We start from the raw sequence: 23,019 nt of genomic DNA, 5'->3' as shown, positions 1-23,019 counted from the left end.
CTACAGAGAGAAGGGAGGAAATTCCTGCCCTCCATCCGTAGGAGATCAGTTTACTTGCCCTGAAGCACTGGACTGCATTGTTTTACTCTTACCTCGTGTCCACATAACTACAGATGTTCGAGGGTACAGTTGACCACTAGTTCTGGAAAGTGCTCCATGCCAGTGTAAATCAGTATGAGGTAGACAATAGCCTACAATGTCCTGCTTAGTGACTTAAAAGTTTTGACAATGTTCTTCAGATTTTAGTATTTAAACTTATCTTGATTATGAAACCCAACATAGAACTGTATTCATCTTTAATTTCCACTAAATGGCCTCAGCTATCCAAAGAGGTTTAATCTCACTATGATAATGACCTATCATTAAAGGGTTCTCTATAAAAGTTGCTTTGGATGTGTGGTACCTTTTGGGGAGAAACTGCTATAAGGCTTGAAGATCACATTTAATAGAAGTGTATTTCATTAAAGATGTAAGGAAAGTAATTACAGCTTCAGAGTCACATGGCCAAAGGCAAATTATACATTCCATTCTATAATAATGTTTTAAATAGACATTACTTCCTAGTTACCTGTTACCTTGTTCCTTCATGAAAGTGGTCTTATTTGCAATAAGTAGATATCCTGAACAAAGCTGGAGTCATTGCAAACAGAGAATCAATTGTATCACATGTTTTAGAGCAATGAGGTGACACTTAAGCACATGTTCACCAACACATAGACCAAAATTTGACCAAATCTTAATCATGAAAAATGAGCATGTCTCTGTATGTCAGCTTTACAATTACACTCCTATAGGAGTTTCGGTAATCTCTTTGTCTTTTATGGACAGGGACAATATTTACTAAGACAAAAATCGGTATGCTTGGGGTGAAATGTTTCAAGATGAAACTCAACTAGAGTCAGACACACACAGAAGCCACAGCTCTGGGAAGACCATCAGAATTCAAACTTTAAAACAACAACAAAAAGAAGACACCTCAAAGCATTCAATTCCATTTCTCCAAATGTCACCCTTTCAATTATCTTAAAAATACCCATATTACTAAGAATAATTTTTAAAGGTCAGTCTCTAACTAAACCTCATACTGTGTGAGGTTTTATATATCATTCCTTCCAACTATGGACTGCACTTATTGAATGAGCTGGAACTTTACTGTGCGATATAGAGTAAATCATATGATTGCATTATCCCCATGAACCACAAATACAGAGAGGGGACAGAGAAGAAAAAAATATAGTTGATTTCAGTTTGGTCTTACTGAAAACACGATACTTGTTCTTACTGTCCCTTTACATTAGAGAGAATAGGAATGTCTAAAAAAATCTTTGAAAGGCTAATTGGAAGATTTATTTTTAATTAGACACAAGCAGTGGCTCTCACGTCAAATTATTTTTTTTTTACTTTAACCTTTTACAATTGCAATATTGTACTGAAAGTAAGCAGAAATATTTAATAGTCTTATTTAATAGTCTCTTTCAAGGACACTTTCCTTAAAAAAAAAAAAACAAAACAAAAAAAACACTACAAAATCAGCCCTCAGGTACCATTTCACACTGGCACCTAGGTATCCCAAGGCTCTTATTTCACTGTGCCCTCCCAAATTATAGCCTAGATTCAGAATCACTTGACTAAGTGATACTTCTGTAAGACACAAAAGGTACTGATTTATTGAGAGGCTTGAGGCTCTATTTTTACTTCATCACACTCCCATGTATAGTGTTTATAGCAACAACAGAAAAAAATCATCCTCAATCAGTGAGTCAAAGATAAAATCACATAGAATGATTATGAGCATATAAAGAGGGAAAAATAAACGCATACCTTGGTGGGATGATACTGAGGCATTTCTTAGGAGACTACTCTCTGCATTCCTGAATTGTGACCGAGATGATAAAGAAGTGCGGAGAGGAACAAGTGACCTCATTGTCACCTGTCTGTGCTCTTTAGCTGAGGAGGCAGAGCCTGTGTATCACAAGGCAATCACCACACGGCAATTCCAGCTAAGAACTGACCTTGCACCAGATGAGAAGCAGCCAGAGCCCAGCTCACAGAGTCCCTTCTGTTTAGACATGGTTCTCGTTGTACAGAGGCTGGAGTGAATTCAGCAACTGGTTTTGTCGAGCCTGGAACCTATGCTACGCCGCACGAGGTCTGTGTTAACTGAAGACACAAATGGTCTCGGATGTAGACAGAAAAGACTGTGAGAGACGGAGTTAGAGACAGGATCAAACAAAAGCTCAAATTTGAAAGTTAAGCTCTAGTCCTTGGTTTACTTGTGATGCCAGTGATACAATCAGAATAGATAAGGAGGTCTGTTTTGCTTCATTGTTTGAATTTGGGTCTGAGGACCCAATAAGTTATGATAATGTTCATACTCTTTTGCAACAGTTCCAGAAACTGTGGTTGTTAAATTCAGTAGGGGAAAGAATTCCATTTGGCTCCACTCATGTTTTCCTCCCAGAGTAGAAATGAGGATTAATAAAAGCATGTCTGAGTAGAAATCTTATTAGTCTACCAAGGGTGAATGGGCACTGGAGGATTCGTAAAGGGAGCTAAAATTAAATTCTTAATACAATTTAACGTCAATTAAATGCATGTAATGAGAGTGACCACCCCGAAAATTAATCTATTTTATAGTTAAAGTATAATCAAATTGGTCTGTTCTACAAATGTAGCTCTCCTTCCTTTCTAATTAAATACTACTTTATGAAGCTGGACTTCCCAGACACCTGGAATTTTTAAAAAAGATTTGTAGGCATGTCTTCAAAATGAGAGGGACTTTGCTACTTCTTATAATAGAAAAATTGGTTTCTTGTCTTAGCAATTGCCAATTAACTTCATAACCCTAGAGAATTTCAAGGAAAGGAAACCAAACTAAAATCAGAGAGGAAAATTACATAGCAAATACCATGGTTTACACCATCACAGAGACAGCACTGTTGTATTCTGTGATCTATGAAGCTGCTGCCGCTGCTCTTACTGGGCCTGGCAGTGCCATCTCCAGATGCGACACCCCAGTAGAGAACCAGCAGATAATTCAGACACCCCAGTAAAGTATGTGTGTGCCCACCGGTTTGAGGCTTCTTGTTGACCCAGCTGGCACGGCTCATTTTGCCTTTCTACGCCCCAGTCCCAACAATCTCAATTTCTATGTATATTCCTCCTGGCCATTATTTTCCAGTCTTTAAAATTATATCCTCTAATATCCTCTGAATCATCCCTAGCTACCGAGTCCTAAATTAGATGCTGCATTTTAACAGGAGACACATTATCCCCGAGAACGACTGTCTCAAATGAGGTCATGGACACTCTAGTTTTACAGTCTGAAAAACAAAAGCATTTCCCTTTTCTGTTACCTGCCAGGGATTTTTTTTCTTTACAAGAGAGAAAATCTGACAAAGTGAAAGCATAAGCAACTGACCATGTGGAACCTGACCCTGATTAGCATTTCCCTGTGTTTCTTCAGTGTTTCATTTTCTCTTTCTTATTGTAAGAAACTGTCTTCTACAATAAATTTTAACCAGAGTCGATTAGTTTGTTTTCTAGTTTTTGGAAAAAAAAATCATACATGGCCCCCTTCCCTCCATTTCACAGACATTTACGGGGCACGTGGCTGGACACGGAGACCGTAAGGACACGCCGCGGCTCCCGCTCTTAGGGGGCTGCGAGCAGTGGAGCACAGGAGGCGGCTACCGAGAAGTCACATCAGCGTTACCATCAAGAATGATAACCTGAGGGCAGCAGCAGGCCCAGGGTTCACTGGGAGCACAAAGGAGAGAAACTGCATACAGACTGCAAGAGAAGAGGAAAAGGTATCAGGGCAGGTTTTCTAGACAACAGAAGCTGTGGTCCAATCCCCAGGGACGACAGGACTTAACCAGGTGAAGACTGGGGAGAAGGCTCTCCCAGCAAGGGAAGGAGGATGTGCAGAAAGGGCTCTTGGGACCTCAAATATGCTATAAACTGCTTGATGAACAGGCTATATGTAATCAAGGCAGGATACAAAACCCTGTATAAGGAGAAATATCTGTCCAGTCCAGAAATCGGTTGGACAATGCTGCCAGGGAATGTTTGTAGGCAAGAGCAGTATTTGTTTGGCTGCTACCTTTTTAACTTTCCTATAAAGATATGCTACAAATTTGCAACTCATGACTTCAGCTCACCTTTCTTGAATCTATTTTCAGTGTGGTATGGCTACTGAATAGATAATGTGCAAACAGACCAGATCAGTTGTTTGCTCTGATTAACTTTCAGCTCAAACTTTTTTTTCCTCATGTTATGATTATATTGGTCAGAGATGTACTAGAAGCTTTAACTCCAATCGCAGAAATGCTTCATTTACAAAAGCAAACACTTTCTTCTCTGTCTTGGCACACAAGACTAGGGACTGGTGGTCTCATGTGCCGATCACACACCTGCACAGGGATCCAAGGAAAGCACTAGAAACACCAAGCAAACTCCCATTCAGGACACCGAACTTGGACTGGGGGTATGAGGGTAAAAAAAAAAAAGAGAGGGGATTAACTTACCTTGTCTTCCTATTAGAAAACAATTATACAATTTCCCACCCCTCATGTGTGAAATACTGAAAGGCTTCTGTTTCCTCTACACCTTCTTCGAGAATGGCTAAAACTCAGTACCTTCTTGTGCCCTGATCTCGTTAAATGTTGACTGCCAACATTTTTCACTTCTGAGAACAGAAACATCCCATTCATACAGGTATTATCTCATAAGCCCAAGGCACCCCCAGCTTCTGCCCCATTGGCTTTCTCATATCAGCCAGAAATGCCCAAGCCCAGACGCTGGCCATCACAGCAATGCCACCCGGAAGTGTCCTGACTGTGGGGAGACACACAGGACAGCAGGCATTCTATCTGTTTTTATATTGAATTTGTCCAGCAGTCGTTCAAAGCTCACCTCAAGTCCTGGGGAAACACTCTGAATACTATAAGTATACTCTCCAGGTATATGAAATGGTCCTGATAACTGTAAATGTAAAGATATCCTGGATAGAAAAAAAAGAGAGGAAATTTTAAATAATTTGACCAATATCTTCTTAACCTGCGGTCCACAAATCACCTGAAAATGCATGCAAACTTGTACAGCATACATATGTGTACTTTTCATAATGGTCTAAGGCTTTTATTAGATTCTTGAAGCATTCTATGACTTGAAAAAACTAAGAACTACATGATAAAAAGTAACTCTTCTTATTTCGGTATGTAAAAATACAACTCAGGTGCACAAGCTAGAAATATCAAGGAAACATAAAATACATCACTTTTTGCCTTCATTTGTGTATCTTTGAGCAATGAATACCAAATTAAAAGATAGTATTTGCTACACATGCTGTCTGTGAAAAGTTACCTTGCTTCAATAGTTCATCAGATAATTCTGACAATACATTTTGTAATTTGGCTTTAAATAAATTCACCCTAACACCAGGAAAAAAGATATTCTGGATGTAAAATAGTTCCCCAAAGTAGGTATTGATACAGTAAATGGTTTGTTTAATTGAATACGTGCTAAATTTGAGGTCCAATCACACTCGGGTATGTGGAGAATTCTATTCTAGGAGTAGCATAATTTCAGGAAGATGGAAAACCTGTAACTGAATCTCCTTCACCACTTTCCAAAAACAAATAGAGGTGCATTCCAAACACCAGCAGCCACAGGCTTAACTGCAGCTGACCAAGTTTGAGATGACCTACAAAATCTTCTCTGTTATTAGTAACATTCCTGCCTTCATGGAATTACCAAAATGCATGTGGGGGTCAGGGTTTCATTAGTGTTGAGTTAGTCTTCTCCCCCATCTGCCCTGTATCCCTCTGGGGCACAACACTAGGAAAATTCTGTCATCCACAATACCCAGCTGTGTCACCCAACTGCAAGCCAAGTTAATGGGAATAAAAGCTATGCTAAATGTGAAGTCTGAAGATGGGACTTTGGCTGAACCACTAGCATTCCAGCATATGTTTGCGATTATCATTAAGCCACCTACTCCCAAGATATAAGCTACTTTGTATTGGTTATTTGACTGGGGGAGTAGAGTAGGGGGGTGGGTAATAAAGTTCTAAAAGAATTATGTTTATGCTTCAGTCTGATTCTTTCAAAACGAATTCTCATTAATTTTGAAAGAAATGTACAAAGAGTTGAAGACACCCTCCCAAGGTGAAGTACTCTCATTATTTTCATTGGTTTGGCTGTGACAATTAATATCTCTTTGACAATTCACTCATTGAGCCAATCCCATCCCACAAATAAAATCTTGCAAATATTTGTATAGACGTTACCACTACTTCCCTCACCAATTTCTCAGTACATCCAAGCTGAATTGAGCCCCCTTGTATACACTCTCTTTGCCCCACACCCTACCCATACACTAGGATACCCACATCACCCAGTATGTCCACGTGCCCAACTAAAACACCACTCCTCTAGGAAGCAAAGCCTGTGTTCTCTCCAGAGGCATAAAGCTAAATAAGACATGGTTCCCAATGGTCTCGGGATCCCTTAACAGCCCCTCAAGCACGGAAACTCCATCCTGTTTAGCTGTGATCCTTCACAGTGCCCTCAGGGAAGATACTCAGAAGATACGTGCTAAGAAAGAAATTAAAAGAAAGAATAAATGGATGAATGAACTGAATGACAGAGAATCTAGAGGTCTCTATTTTCTCAGTTTAATTTTTATATTTTTCACACACAATGTTAGAACAATTATTTGGACAAAGTGTTCAATATACTGGTTTTTTAAATCAATTAACCTGTTTGCTAAATGTATAACCCTCATTCTTTCTTAGCCAACCCTTGGTTTGGTTTCCGGAATACTACCACTGAATTCCTAATTTTTTTTCTCTCTCTCTCTCAACCTTTCATTCCTTTAAAATATGTGAGCTAAGACAGTTTCCCCAAATGTCAGTCTGATAGTATATTTGAGGTAATGTGACTCATATCCATCACAAACTGACAGGGCAGAGAACACTAGCTAAAGACCTGGGGGTTCTGAATAGTCTGGGCTCTTCTTCCACTGACTCCTTGTGACCTTGAAAAGTCACTACTCTGAGACTCAGTGTCCTCGCTGAAAGGTGAGAGGTTGTTACTAATACAACCCCCAGTTCCTTTCAGCTTTATGTATTCTTGAGAATAAATTCTCTGTATCTTGCTATTATAGGCTTACAAGTTTCATGAGTAGGCAGACCAGGAAGCTGTCTACATTAGGGGACTGAGTTCTAGGGCCCACAGGCCACATCCAGCCCACTGCCCATTTTTGTAAATAAAGTTTTATTATAGTACAGTCATGTCTATTGGTTTATCAACTGCTGCTTTCATGCTAATGATGGTGGAGTTACAACAGAGACTGTATGGCCAGCAAAGCCCAAAATACTGGTCTTTTGCAGGAAAACACAGCCAATCTCAGTTCTACAAAATGTGCATTGAGGATTGTGACTTCCTACCGAAAGATCTTGCCTCTCTTCCTTGAATGAGACCTGGAATTTCACCATTAGAAGTTACAAAATGTATATATGCTTTGGAAAGGCAAAATGCCTCAAGTGTTAAGCAGATAGTCCCCTAGTAGTAATCAAATGATCCCTATCTGAGACAGCAAAGGAAAATGGAAGGGCCCAGGCAAGCCAAAGCAAATTGAGCAGGCACCAAAGATAAATTTGCTTACTTCCCAATTTTGCTTGGGTCCACCACGGAGAGATTGAGTCTCTAGGTTTTGATATTGTGATGGGTTTTCATCTAAACCTGCTCCCTCACCTAGCCCCTCTTTTATGTAACAGCCGATGCCTATGGGACAGCTGGATGACAATCAGGTACGACAATAAAATGAAACCACCAAAGGGTCTACATACATTTTTCCCACTTTCAGGCTCTGATGAAATGATATGTTTGAATCTCAAAAGCCATTACTCTGAGGAAAGGAAGGCAGACACAAAACAATATATACTGTAATGTTCTGTTTATATGACTTCCAAGAATAGGCAATACTAAGGTATGGTGATAGAAGTCAGAAACTGGCAGGAAGTAAAAGAGGCATGAAGGACATTTTCAGAGTGATGGAAATGTTCTATATCTTATTTTGGATGGCAGTTACATGGGTTAAAAATCAACTAGCTGAATCCTTAACTGTGCATTTTACTCTATATTAAGTATATCTCAACTTTAAAATTTATTAAGTGACTATTATCACTAAATAAAGGCTTTTTTGTTTGGGGATATGTCTTCAGAAATCTTGAAGATCTTTAGGATCATTGTCATTATAAAAATTTCCCCCCATAGGAATGGTTAAGAGGGTGAGGGGAAGGGGAGGTGGCTCTTGGCCTCTGCGTCCATTTCCCTCACAGGTACATTCTTGCAATATGTCATCGGATATCTCAGTTTGGGGACCTACTCTTTCACAAAAACTCAAAAGCAGAAAATGAGGAAATAGTTGAAACAGATTTGTCTCCTTAAATTGTGTGTATGTGTTGCTGGACTATTAAAAAACACAGAGAAGATATACAACAACACGCTCACATGTTTCTTGGAAGTCTCTGCTTCACTTAATTTGCATTACATTTATTCTAATATTGTGCCAAATAGAAGCATTAAATCTAGCACATATGATATTTTTTTTTTTTTTAAGGATTTTCTTATTTATTTATTTATTTATTTATTTATTTTTGGCTGTGTTGGGTCTTCGGTTCGTGCGAGGGCTTTCTCCAGTTGCGGCAAGCGGGGGCCACTCTTCATCGCGGTGCGGGGACCGCTCTTCATCGCGGTGCGCGGGCCTTTCTCTATCGCGGCCCCTCCCGTCACGGGGCACAGGCTCCAGACGCGCAGGCTCAGCAATTGTGGCTCACGGGCCCAGCTGCTCCGTGGCATGTGGGATCTTCCCAGACCAGGGCTCGAACCCGTGTCCCCTGCATTAGCAGGCAGATTCTCAACCACTGCGCCACCAGGGAAGCCCGCACATATGATATTAATAAAAATGTATCTTTCAAAAAATTAAGTTATTAATAAATGCTCTTTTAAATCTGAACAAAAAATAATGAAGTGCCATGGCATTCTTCAACAGTATCTAGCATTCCTATCAACTGGGCTACCAGTCTACAATCATCTGAGAAATAAAAATCAGTTCTGCTTATTGGACAGGCTATATTTTTCAAAGAAAAGCTGAAAGACGAATACCTTACTGATACATTAATCTGACTTTGGTAGCTTGTTTGAAATGAACCAAACTCTACTTAAGAGTTAATCAAAGGTACTAAATTAGGCAACAATACATGCTTACTGCACAGACAGCATAAGTACCCAAGAGATCATTTAAATAGGCAGAGTTAAATGAGAAGGGGAAAAGTGTTATTACAAAATTAGTACAGGTCTGAACCCGTGTTTTGGTTAAAAGTCTAGAATTATCTAATTACCTTCATTTCCAACTTAACAATTGAGAAAAAGAGAATTTACGGGTTAGAAGGGATCTAGAGGTCAGCTCATGGAAGCCCTTCATTATTCTAATGAAGAAACTGGGCATGTAACCGAGTTCAGTCTGACCTTCATCGTTTTACCCAAAATGCACAGTAAGTGGTCTCTCCCCTCGCTGGCTGGTCTCATATCACGTGGCCTCAGGACACCAGCAACTGTGGCTACAATCGCTGTCCCTTTTCCTCAGACTGGTTCTTCTGCCAAAAACTCTTCCCACTCTCATTCTTCCTACTAACTCATGCTCATTCTTTAAGGCTTAATCTAGTTATGACTCCTCCCAGATGTTTCCCTTGACCCCTTTCTCACCCACATCCATTTGAGCCCCGAGTGTTAGTTACACCTTCTCTGCTTTCCCAGAGCACCTCATGAGTTTTTCCTCAATCATTCTTTCAACCATTCAAATACTGAGTGTCTGCTCTGGGCCAGTGGGCTAATGCTGGGGAGACAGAGAGAGAGAGAGAGAGAGACTTCCTTCCTACCCTCAAGGAGCTGCACTTCAGATGCAGCTGAAATGCCTATTAACAGTCCATCTATTCTCACTGAAGGACTATTAAACCATTTTTGCAGCCCCAGAACCTGACAGAGTGTATGGCATACAGAGGCTCAATAGATGGCTGTTCAATTTCACTTTTATTGTAAAAATCAGGAGTTCAAGTTTTTCTTCTTTTAATGAGTAAAATGACCCTTGAGCAAAATTTAATCTTTAAAACAATGGAGGGTATATTTACCTTCTATTAATTATCCATACTGCTCTCAGTTTTATGTGTCATGGCATGTTCATTTACAATTGTTGCCAGTTTTGATTTTTATTAATTATTCTTTACTTCATAGCATATTACCAAGAGTTCATGTTATCCTATGACTAAAGGCTAATTTAGCAGATTCTGGGAAAGCAGGTAGTATGCAAGGTCAGAACAGTATATTCTCCAACACAACACCAATCCAAGGTTTCTAATACTTCTAGGGCCAAAAATAATAGCAAATTATGAAACTATCATCATACATTTAAAAGGAATATTATCTTCACCATTATTTAATGAATTAATTGTTAATTTACTCAAAAAGCATATATGTACCTGTCACTGAATTAGGCCAGGGACACGGAGATGAATAAGACATGGTCCAGGGCATCAACAAACTCCTTGTCTTTAGAGAGGTCAGCTATGTAAGTACTACCGTAAGTAGTGGGTAAGTGCAATACTAGAAGAAAGTAGAGGTAGAGGAGGCACAAAGGTGGAAGTGACCAACGTGGCTTGAGGAGGAAGCAGTCAGGGAAGACCTCACAAAGGAAGTGATGCTTCTCAACCCGAGGAGAGGCCACATTTCCACAAATCAGCCCCCACTGTGTTTACTCAGCAACAATTTGTTAAGACTGCTGAGTGCCAGGCCCTTTAATGGGGGGGGGGGGGGGGAGGGGGCGGGGCGGGGGGAAGGTAGTGAAGGATTCAGCAATGAAGAAAACAGACAATGCTCCTGTTCCAGAAGTGCTTAAACACTACTGTGGGGCTAGTGATAAAGATTCATCCTAAATGCAAAAATGTTATCAAAGGATTATAAATAGGAGACTAAATGTGTTTAAATCTTGCATTCTAGAAATGCTAGGTTTCCTTCTTGACGTTCAGCCAATTTTCAGCTCTTTTTGCTAAGTTTTAAAAGCTCCCCCCTTCGGTCTCTTCACCTTCCCATAAGCTAAGCTCCTACAACAGGTTCCACTTGATGCCTCTATTTCCTTACCTCACACTCACTCTTCAACCTGCAGCAGACAGGCTTCCACCTCTCACTTCCATTAAACACACGCTCGCAAAGATCTTCACTGTTATCCACACTACAAATCCGGTGGACAATTTTTAGTCTTGACCTTATTGGTCACTTAGCTATCTTGCTATGGTTGTCCACTCATTCTGAACCTAATGCCTTGGCTTCCAGAATGCTCCATTCTGGTCTCCATCAGAGGCTCCCAAAGCTCTGCCTTTCCCTAACTGGCACTGCTCCTCGGGTTTCCATCTGTGCTCCCCTGCTGTCTCTATAGAGACTCTATTCTCTATTCTCTCCTGCCAGATCTCATCCAGTCCCAGTTTTCACTACCTCTCAAATGCTGAAGATTCCCATGAATAAATAGCTTAGAAGTCTTGGCCTTGATCTCCAAGCTTCCAACTTGTATAGCCAGCTATCAGCTGGGTATATACACTGAGCTCAAAATTTCACAGGCTAAACTTCTCCCACCCCCAATCTGCTCATCCACCAGAATTCTCAATTTCAGTTAATAACACTCTAAAACAAAAACTCAAGACTTTTTTCCTGGTCCCCAGTATGCATTTAATTACCAAATCATACCAACTTCATTGCTTGTCTTCCCAAAGACTCCATTACTCCCTTCCATCCATATTCGAACGACCCTAGTCTAGGCTCTCATCGTCTTTACTTGGACAAGGGCATGAGCCTTCCAAATAGTCACGGTGCGCCTTAAAGCCACCTGTTATACTCCAGAGAAAAAAAGACACTGGGGGATCCTGGAACAGAAGGAGCAAACAGTTACAAGATCACAATTTTGATTTTATGGATTTTAATCCAATAGCTCTGAAACCAGATTAAAATAGTAATGATCTGAATCGGGTATGAGCAGGGTGGGGTTGGGGAGTGGAAGAGACAGAAGAGAGAATAAGTCAGTGTAAAATTTGATTAACTGAAGAGAGTTCCTCCTTAAGACCCATTAAAAAGTCCTCTGAGTGCAAAGTACTTCCATGGATACTAAAGAGAATTGGTGCTAATTTTTTTAACTCCCACAATAAGAACTTTTTTAAGAGTCTGGATAAGAGAAGTATCATGTTTGTTTAGGATAAGTATAATTGAAATCAGCTTCACTTGGGCTTCTTCTAAGCAATGACTCATGTTGTTTTAGCTGGTGTTGACTCACTGCCCCACAAAGGATGACACAGCTTTAAACAAGAAGAGCAGGGCCTGCTTTTTCCAATTACATGCTTCCAGCAACTGAAGAGGTGGGAGTCCTCTGGAGTGGAGCCTTCTGCAACTAAGCACAATTTTGATTTTACAAAAACAGTTGCCAAGTCGACCTTGTAATCACTGAGCTTTGTAAATGAGGAGGAGAGAAGTTAAGTTGTGGTATGTTAAAAATCACAGGGGCCAGGCATCCTCTGTTTTTTCAAAACAGAATCTACGGAAACTTACAGTCAGCTCTTTTCCCATTTAATTGCTTACTCTATTGAGGTCAGCAAATGTTTTTCTTCAAGATGCCAATGAAAAGTCGCAGCAAGTGTTTTCGAGACTCTCCAAGTTACATTTGGTGAGATAACGTGCAAGGGGAGTTGTAATAGTGTTTGAAAGGAAGCTAAGGAAATGTCGTTCTCATTAACGGTCACCACCTTTTCTCCAGTCCTAGACCTTTAATGTTCTCCCATCTGCGAGCCAGTTTTCCCCTCCTCCGTGTTTTCCTTGCTGGTGGCCTGACTGCTCCCAGAGCACATTGGTCCGTGCTGTGGGCCGGAGTAGGTGCCGTGGTAATGCAAGCAGGGGACGAGGGGTCAGCAGAACAAATTCAGAGCCTGGCTCAACAAGTTGGTTATTCCTTGTGAGGTTTTCGACAAGACACTTTTCCATACTTAGCTTCCCAGCTGTACCACAGAGATTAGTCCTCACTCATTACTGGTCTTTCATGATGTTTAGTTCCTATTAGTAATACACTCTGAACAAGTTGGCTGGTTAAAAATAGTTAGAGAAGACTTCTAAAGACATGGCAGTTGGCAGAGAAGCCCAGACCAAACTGTTTAGGTATAACTAAAATGACTGTCCAGCCTCTGTAGTTCCAGTGTTCTAAAAAACAAAGTTGATCAAAATGAATACCTCAGAAAATGAACACAAGTGCCTGGAGGCCACTCTGATGCTGACCTCTCCAGAAGATTCAAGTCCAGACTACAATGGGCCCTGGGTTTGTTTCCTAAACAGAAATCCTTGAAGCCCAATTTAGGTTCAGCATTATCCATGGCTCCAAGGTCACTGAGGGATAGGGGCTGCGCTCAGGCTGATGGGAGACCAGGGATGGCTCGGGGTCCGGACTGGATTGCACAACATATCTTAACTTATCCTAAGTTTCTGAGCACCATTTTGAACAGAACTGGTCTTCACAAAGGCATGGTTCAGGACCTGCTTGTCCCTTGGTTGGCTTCAAAATCAAGATAAGGTGAAAACTTGATTGAATATTAGGAGACAGGAGAGGAAAACCCCATTAATTCTCATGGAGCATTGCTTCTCAACCCTGCATTAAGAACTGTTATAAGTCACATGGAAGGAACAAAGTGAAAAATAAGTTTTTAACCATAGAAATCTATCTTAGTAGTTAAAGAAAACGGTTAATAAAACTAACATGAAAAATTCTAAGAACATGAACCTAAGGGTTCGAGGATTAAAAGTTGCCCTCCCCTCCTTCTGCCTAAAAAAGAGCCCTAGGAAGATTTCCTATAACTCATTGTTTGGATCTCACTTTCCTGGTCAAGTTGAATGACTTCTGTAGCACATTTTGTCTATTTTAAAATACAGTTACCTAAATAAGACTGCAAGATGGGCAAGTATATAGCTTTTAAATTTTAAAAAATCCTATTATTTTACTTCCTTCACATGGCAACAAAATTTCTCAAAAAAACTATTTATATCCATTCATATTTAACTTGCTCCATGCTCATTCCATTAACACAGAATAGACATGACTGCAAAAGGAAAGACTAAATCAAAACTGAGTATAATATCTACTATGTGAAAGTTAGTATTGCTGGTTGCTAAGCAGGGATATGATAATACTGTCCCTGCTCTCAATAAACCTATAACCAAATTGTGGCAGAAAAACACTAAATCCACAATATACTAAATAATGTTTCAAGATTTAAATAATGGGTTAAAAGCACCAGTTTTAGAAGGGCTGTCATTATCTTGCTGTGTGATCTTGGGCTATTTCTCTGTGCCTCAGTTTCCTCCCATGTCACTGGATTGCGGTGAGGATTAAATGAGATAGTGCATGTCAGGCTCAGTAAGGTATCAATAAAACCTGGCACTTTTTTTTTTTTTTTTTAAAGAATTGACACTACAGGACTGTGCGTGATGAATTACCAACGGATCATTATTGTTATGGTAGGTAAAAACCCTTCTGGCTACTATTGTGAAGGAAGTCTTCAGAAAGGAGGTCTAGTCCTTACTTCTTTAGCTACATTTATCCTGTTGTGTTTCGCTTTACAGCGCGGCCACTTAAATATGGGTTTAGTCCCAACCACTGACCTGTTAACTTTGGCTACTACGTGAATTTTTCAGTATGGTAATGAAGGTAGGGAAAAGTGGGGAGGAAAGAGATCAAATATCATATTATCAGTTATAATGTCATTTTAGTTTTCTAAACACCTGTCAGGTTTCTCTACAGCTCTATAAAAATATAAATCCATTGATGGGCCTTTGTATAAAGCCAAAGGCACTGTCCAGTGTTTTCTAAATTGATTTTCATAAATCAATACTGAACAGGAAACTTCAAAGGAATTCTTGTCCCTATATATTACAGATGTACAAAAGCAAATTTTGTGGCTGACCACAAAATTTAACATAGGAATAAAGATTTATCTCTTATACGTAAAAGATAATCAGCACCACAACTTAGAATTATTAAAATAGTACAAATATATCTCAAGTGTTTCACAATTTAAAACTACTACATACTATTCTGCCTTTGGTTTCCAGTCTCTCCTTCTCCTTCCTGTCTTTGGTATTGTATGTTTGTGTGCAGTCATCATCTATTCATCGAAGGGATCAGAAATGGAATGCATAGGTTTAATTAGTTTTTAAGAGTAACATGAGACACCACAGCTGGTTCTCAACTTGATATTAGCATACGTCCTCCCACACTTGGAATTACTTGGCACTTAATGCCCGTCAAATGGATAGTTTTACCTATAATATTCATTTACTGAAGAATGATGTAACACATTTGATACTCAAAGAATGTGTCATAAACCACACATATTTAGGAAGATGATATATAGTAAAACAATCTACTACTTTCTTTAGTTCCCACTTTAGGCACTTTTGGACACAACATTAATATTTTGATGCACATCCTCTAATAATCACAAAGAAATGGATACATGAAATTCCCCATTATAAAGAACAACACATTATACAAAACTCACTAACTCAAGTAACCAGAACATAGCAAGAAACTGAAAGCAAACAAGCAAACCAAAAAATTCTCAAGGAAACTGAAATAAATGCTATCAAAATCTTTTGTTAGATTATACATTTTAGTTCTTTGAGCAGCATTCTCTTTACACAGTTCCAACAAGCTTGATTATCTAGTCAAAAGTAAATTACAAAGCATGTTAAAAATAGAATATTAGAAAGAACAAAAGTACTGCTAAAGGCTTTAAGGTCTGCCTGAAAAGAAGGAAAACAACAACAATAATAAATAATATTTAAATTATATAATCAATAAAACAATACACCAATATAGGCTATTTACTTTTTTTTTTAACATCTTTATTGGAGTATAATTGCTTTACAGTGGTGTGTTAGTTTCTGCTGTATAACAAAGTGAATCAGCTATACATATACATATATCCCCCTATCTCCTCCCTCTTGCGTCTCCCTCCCTCCCACCCTCCCTATCCCACCCCCCTAGGTGGTCACAAAGCACCGAGCTGATCTCCCTGTGCTATGCGGCTGCTTCCCACTAGCTAGCTATTTTACGTTTGGTAGTGTATATATGTCCATGCCACTCTCAGGCTATTTACTTTTAAAGCAAGCAAGACATCAACATCTCACTCAGTGCCTATACTACAGCACTGTAATTCCTACTGACTTCATGATGATAGTCGTTTAGAAAAGGTTCTTTTTTGCACTAAAGATAGATTTGACTTCATATATTCATCCAAAGAGGCTTAAAAACAAAATGAAGTCTACTGTTTAAGTGGATAAACTTTGTTTCCAATATTTTCTTCTGAGGAACATTTTACTCCCTTCATTTGCTTTTCTATATAACATTCTACTTCTAATCTTTGCTAGAACCGATATCTAGAGACCACAGATTGAGAAAACAGAGAATGGATATGACTTCAAAAGTGAAATAGTTTGGTTTAAGGATGGAATAAGAAGAAATTTTGATTATATGCAAATTAGAATGTTTGCTTTAATTACGATACATTTGCAAATGTTCAAGTAACATCTCTGGAACACTGGTAAGGGGAAAAGGTTTCCCATCAGATGCAAGCATAGTGCCAAGAAAACAGAAGGACAGCCTCAGTAACAAGTGCCAGGCAAAGTGGGACCTAATAACCACCCTCTCTGAACACAGCATTTAATTTAGCAACTTTCTGATTATTTTTTCTATTAAGCCTGTAATAAAATTTTGCTTTCAAAAAATCATGGATTTTGAAAATTAGGGAATTTATAGGTTTCATGAACTCAGATCAGATAAAACTAAGCCATTTTATTGTACTTTGTGGCAAAACTGTGAAAAAAATCAGGTTAGATTACATTTGGTTGACTTTTTAAAGGCAAAAAAGCACAAATAATAAAATCAGAGAGAATACTGAATGTGGATTTTATAGTATGTAAAATAAGTCAAACGTAGGAGGACTGAGAAAAACTGAAAATCACTATTAGAACATCACTGTAATAAATGTTACTGGCAAGATCCGTAGATGGACGTGAAAATCAGAGGAGGAAAGTTTGAGGAGAAACAGGATGTTAACACAGTCAAAACGTATCTCTCCCAAGATATTTATTAATTACATAGGGAAACCTGGCAGACAACACCTTAACCAGGTGTTCAGAGCTAACATCAACATTAACGAGACAGCGACATCGTGAACCCCCCAAATCATGCACTGAGAAAGGCCTGACATCATTCTGTGGATTTCTCACCCAAAACACATAACTTCAATCCAGTCATGAGAAGACATAAGACCCATCCAAATTGAGGGACTTCCTACAAAACAACCAACTGGTACTCCAAAAGTGCCAAGTCAGAAAAGACAACAGACTGTCATGGATTGTAGGAGGTTTGGGAGTCATGACTAAATCCAATGTGGGATCCCGGATTCAATTCTACAACAGAAAAATTCCAATTCTAATGGAAAAACTGGTGAAATCAGAATAAAGTCTATAGTTTAGTTAATAGTACTGTAGCAGTGTTAATTTTTTGGTTTTGATAATAGAGCACAGTTCTGCAAGATATTAATCTTAGGGAAGATTAGGGAAGCTGGAGAAGGTTACACGGGAACTTACTGCACCACTTCTGCAAATTTTCGGAAGTCTAAAATTACATCAAAATAAAAAGTTAAGGGAAAGTTATCATCTTCATCCACATGAAAATGATTCTACAACACTCTAAGTTCCCTGAATTTTTTCGGATACATTAAGGATTAATGATCAGGGAGAGCTGAGCAGGTTAAAAATGGACAGAGCAACTGGCCAAATGTTAAGCCAAATGACACGATCAAAGGAAATGTGCCAGATGTTTTCCAACAGCTCTACATACGGAGGCACCTACAATCAGCAGGGACCCCACTGTAAAAAGAAACCAGAGCCACCAACTCTGGTTTCAGCTTTCACATAAAGAATGACCTATAAATACCTCATTCTCTCCTAAGAATCCTATTTCCATTACTCTTTCTGAATCCTCTAGAAAAGTGTACCTACTATGCCCCAGAATTTGGTGTACCTGTGTATATGTTTGTAAGCTCACACAGACCTACATTAATGCTTAACTGAACAAGAGTTGGCACCTTGAAATAAATGTCTTTCTAATTAATTAATTTCAATCCAGGAATGTACCACTAAATATGTGGTACATTCCTGGATTTTTTTTTTAGCCCGGGTCAACAAACTTTTATTGCCATTTCTGGCTCCCCCAGCCCCAGCAAGACCCCTGCTTACAGGGTAGAAATACTGAGCTCTGGTGCAGAGGAATGGGGGGTGTTACCTCTCTCTGCACACTGCCAAGGTTAAAAAAAAGAAACCCACTTACTGGAGAGGGAAGGCCATACAGGGTTGGAGTTCAAGGGCATGTATGGCTCAGTCCCACCTCTGCTGACTGCAGAATATAGAGACCATGGTTCCAAACATTTTTTAAAGGAGGGGAGAAGTTGCCAACTCTAGTCTTTTCCACAAACAAAATATTTACTTTCTATTCACCACTAATTCCATTTTAATCAAATCATTCCCATTATAATGAACAGTTATGCTATTAGGAAACAATATGCCCTTGACAAAAGTTTTAACATTGCTATAGAATTAGAATTCCTAGGATAACCTTGGGGAGCTTCTATATTTGTTTTTCAGGAACAGTTGGCTCTTTTCCTCCTCTATTTTTGTCCTCTTTCAGGAAGTTTATGGTATATTGAGATAAACATCAGAAATACTCATAGCCATTTTATACTATACCTTCACTAAAAAATGTTGTATATGTTATTTGTATATAACTTAGGAAATCTTTGAAAAACAAGATATCTAGCTTCATCTTCAGCTACCTTTCATTTTGTAAGTGAAATCATTTTGAACACATGTTAACATTTTCACTCTCGATTCTGAATAAGGGTCTAGGAGCTTAGCTTCTCTAAAAATCACATGATTCTAAAGATAATTCCAACCATTTGTTTCAACAGAACTGAGAATTTGTAATCCTTCGTTCTCTTTTATCCTTACAACAGAATGTAAATATAGAATGTTTGTGAAATAAGGAATTGCTTTCCCTCCTCGCAACAAATGCTTAGTACTCCTGAGTCTCTTCCCTGCATGAGTAAGTTTGGGGGATAGGTACCAAAAATGTTCTACTCCTCTTTACGTCAACAGCTGTGATTAAAAGCGGTAACAGTAATAATGCAGCTAACAATTATCAGGCGCTTCCTTGGTGTCGGATGCTAGTCTAAGCAGCTGAAGCAGGCTGCCCAAGGTCACATAGTAGGAAACGGTGTAGGTGATGAACAGCGTCTGGCAGTCTGACCCCGAGCCTGAGTAACTGGCAAGTACACTTTACACTGGCTACTCACTTTAATAAAATAAAATGGGCAGGCCCCAAAAGAAATTACAATGGACACCCAGCTTCAGTGTTGAAGAGTAACAGGGACAGGTGTGTAATGGAGCCCATGGAAGCCTCAGTTGCTGGATCCTTTGGGGGTTTTTTTGGTTTGTTTGTTTGTTTATTTATTTATTTTTGGCTGTGTTGGGTCTTCGTTTCTGTGCGAGGGCTTTCTCTAGTTGCGGCGAGTGGGGGCCACTCCTCATCGCGGTGCGCGGGCCTCTCACTATTGCGGCCTCTCTTGTTGCGGAGCACAGGCTCCAGACGTGCAGGCTCAGTAGTTGTGGCTCACGGGCCTAGTTTCTCCACGGCATGTGGGATCTTCCCAGACCAGGGCTTGAACCCCTGTTCCCTGCATTGGCAGGCAGATTCCCAACCACTGTGCCACCAGGGAAGCCCTGCTTGTCTGTTTTTAATGGGAAGCTGACGTCCAGATTTATATCTGAAGCCTCTTGATTTTGAAATGTTGCCCCTTATTTCAAGCTTTTTTCTAAAAATCCTATTGGTCTGAAAGGTCAAGGGCTACATTCTCAAGGCAGGCTCTTCATCTCATTTCTCTTTGTATCACTAATGCCTACTGTGTTTCTGGCACATAGTAGGCACAAGTAGGTTGACATACTGTTAAAAATCCTTCCATTTTATCTTGGCCATTTGGTAAGAATTCATTAATTTACTGAGCTACTACAGTGGCCAGACACTACTCTGGGCACTTGGGATACAATAGTGAAGAAAAGAGAATAGTAAAGAGAGAGAGAGAGACTATATTTTGGAGGAAAAAATAGGCCAAAAAAAAAAAATCAAAAGCACATAAAGTTAGATGAAGTATAGGCTTGGAAAATAAGGAGATGGCTTGCTTTGAAATGAAACTATGCTACCCAGAGCTAAAGAAAGATGACACTTAGAAAGTCAGATACAATAGCCCATGCTTCCTAGTGCCATACTAGTCACTACTCCACAAATCCATTACACATATGTAAGCAGTTTAAAGGAAAGGGTATTCTTGAAAGAGAGAGTGCTCTCTTCATAAGTGGAACAATACAATCTTGCTCCTTGGCTTGAAAGGGAGTATTGATCAGTAGTTAGTGAGTCAAAGGTTAATAACTCAGGCCTGATTACTTCTGTTACCAGGCGCATGATTGATAGTGTCCTCTGACTCCCTGTAAATACAGGAACCTCTTTTTGATCGCTGTTACTGAGAACCAAGGAATTAAGCTCTTCTCTCACAATTTAGTTGTAGGGGGCGGGGGTTGTCTATCTCCTGCATCAGAGGGTGAGTAGCACGAAGGCTCCCATACAGAGGGTACAGGGCAGTCAACAACAATGAAAACTTGGAGCAACATAAATCTAATTGGCAACCGTACGGCAAAACACTAACTATGATAGGCAACTCTTTCGCTCTCGTATATTACTATTCCACGAGACCACATGCTGAGTTAATGGAACTTCTCCAGTTTGCTATGGAAAGGGATGTAATTTCGGATTGCCCAAATGGCACAATCTGGCTCTTTCAAGTAGCCTTTAAAATAATGTGCACAGCTCTTAAAACTGGAAGAAAAATGTTATTTTCTCATTGTCTTTATATAAAAATTAGATTTCACTCATGCTGCTCTTTTTGGAAGAAACAATATTTTCTTTGTTAGCCAAGCCCAACACAGATCTCATGCCAATGCAGTTTGCTCTTCGCATGGATGCTAGCCAAGAGGATATTTCTTGAAATAAAGTCACAATCTGTTGAAAGCCTTGCAAGTCAATTAAATTAGGAAACAAGTAATCTTTATCACATAACTAAAGATAAAAGTATGAGAAAAAAATTACTGAAAATAAACGTGCAGAAAGGCACACTACTCAAATCTCCCCACTCGTAAAGAAAACCATTCGTCAGTGGATCCATTGCAGATAGTCACATTTAAACAAATAATACTTCTCCTAAATATGTGTCAGATATCAAATCATCTCACTTAGTGTAATATTTTTGTCCACAGAAGGAAACTTCCTAAGGGTCTAACATTTTCGTTTAGTTAATAGAAGTCTCATTGGCCTTGATCTTGCATCAAATAGATGAACACTGATAGACTGATTAACATTAATTAATTAACATAGATATTAAATCTAAAATGCACATAGTGAGAAGCCTTCAAACCTCTTTTGATCCAAAGAAAAATTATAATTGCATTTATAGACAGAATCAACATTAGCAATAATAGTGACACCAATGTATTTATACAGTTGGAATGTTTTTTTAAATCTAGAAATAAAATTGTTTTTAAAAGTCTACTGAGATTTCCTTTTTGGAGACTCTCCAGCTGCACTTTAGCTCCTGTGAAATGCAGTTACTAAATAAATTCTCGATAGTGTTTGAGGATTTAAGATAATATATTTTACTTTTTTTTTCATTTTCCGCCTGTGTTTCATTTTAAATTATTTTTTAAAATTCTCCAATAGTTCAATAGGTGAATTTGGCAGACATCAGGCATATGCCTATTATCAGCAAGTTGTACCAAGAATTCAACTCCGCTGCTAACCTCTCCTAGCCATCGTCTTTAGCCGTTGCCGGCTGAGACTTCCCATCAAGGACAAATACAAAGAACGGGAAGCTCACTCAACCAGTCCACCAAAACTTGAAACAACAATCAAGCGATGGTGGTCCTACGCTCCGGCGGAAAACCCAGCTGCATACGAACCCCCCCCCCCCATCCCCCAGCCCAGGAGACCTCTGCCCCTTCGGCGCGGTGGGGTACCTGCTGCCTGGGTGGCTGGCGGCGGCCCGGGGCGCGCAGCGCGGCTCTGAGCTGGGCGGCTGGGGGCGCGCGTACGAGTGGTAGGCGGTCAGCACCACGCCGCCCGAGTCCTCTACTTCCATCGTCAGCCGCGCATGTCTCCGCTCCGGCCCGAGAACAAAGGCGGGGACCAGCATGGGCCAGCGCACCGGACCGGTCACCGGCGGGGAGGCGCGGCCCGTCCGGCTCCCAGGGCAGAGGGGCTCCTCCCGCCGCTGGGCTGTCAGGGGCGCTGGCAGGCCGCCCCGCCCGCCGGCCGCCGATTAGCCCGGATTCAAATACACGCCCACCAACCCCCTGGGGTGGGGCGGGGAGGGCGAGGCGGGGCGTCGGGGTGCAGGCGGCCGGGGACCGGGGAAGTGGGGTGTGGGATCCCTGCGTCTAGGAAACTGGAAACCCGCCGCGATGCTTAGGGGCTCGGGCTGGCTGCTCTAGTAAAGTTTTGCTTGCTTTGTTTCTTTTCCTGTTCCTTTTCTCAACCCCCCAGCCCCACCCCTTCAAACGGGAGGCTTGTCCCGTGGCTAGGAACATTTCCTGCTGGGCAGCCCGAAGTCAGAGAAAGAAAGGGCGCCTGGGGAGCCCCGGCTGAGAAGCACGGGGACCGGCTCCAACGTGCGCGGGCTGGCGAGGAAAGGAAGAAGAGGCGACGCTGTCTCATTGAAAGCCTCCACAGCAGAAACTGAAGAACCGGGTCACGTTGCTGTTTAC

The 23,019-nt window shown here is 40.3% G+C and overlaps 1 protein-coding gene across 8 annotated transcripts in view; it reads right to left on the bottom strand.

Annotated features, from left to right (window-relative positions):
* Positions 1 to 22,549, bottom strand: part of ARHGAP28 (Rho GTPase activating protein 28) — a 163,976-nt gene extending 141,427 nt beyond the window's left edge. For 5 of the 8 annotated variants that reach the window (XM_007196178.2, XM_057527217.1, XM_007196181.2 and 2 more), the window contains exon 1: positions 22,273 to 22,549. In XM_007196178.2, the coding sequence (XP_007196240.2) occupies positions 22,273 to 22,448 (176 nt within the window). In that variant the 5' untranslated portion in view covers positions 22,449 to 22,549. Of the gene's footprint in view, positions 1 to 2,012; positions 2,289 to 4,917; positions 5,006 to 22,272 lie in introns of those variants that run through there. The other 3 variants (XM_057527221.1, XM_057527219.1, XM_057527218.1) reach the window with 3 other exon arrangements.
* Between the last annotated feature and the right edge of the window lie 470 nt (positions 22,550 to 23,019).

The sequence above is a fragment of the Balaenoptera acutorostrata genome, chromosome 13, assembly GCF_949987535.1.
Source record: "Balaenoptera acutorostrata chromosome 13, mBalAcu1.1, whole genome shotgun sequence".
In the NCBI taxonomy this organism is placed as follows: domain Eukaryota; kingdom Metazoa; phylum Chordata; class Mammalia; order Artiodactyla; family Balaenopteridae; genus Balaenoptera; species Balaenoptera acutorostrata.
The sequence above is the reverse complement of the archived record's forward strand: the minus strand, read 5'-3'. Positions and strand labels throughout refer to the sequence as shown.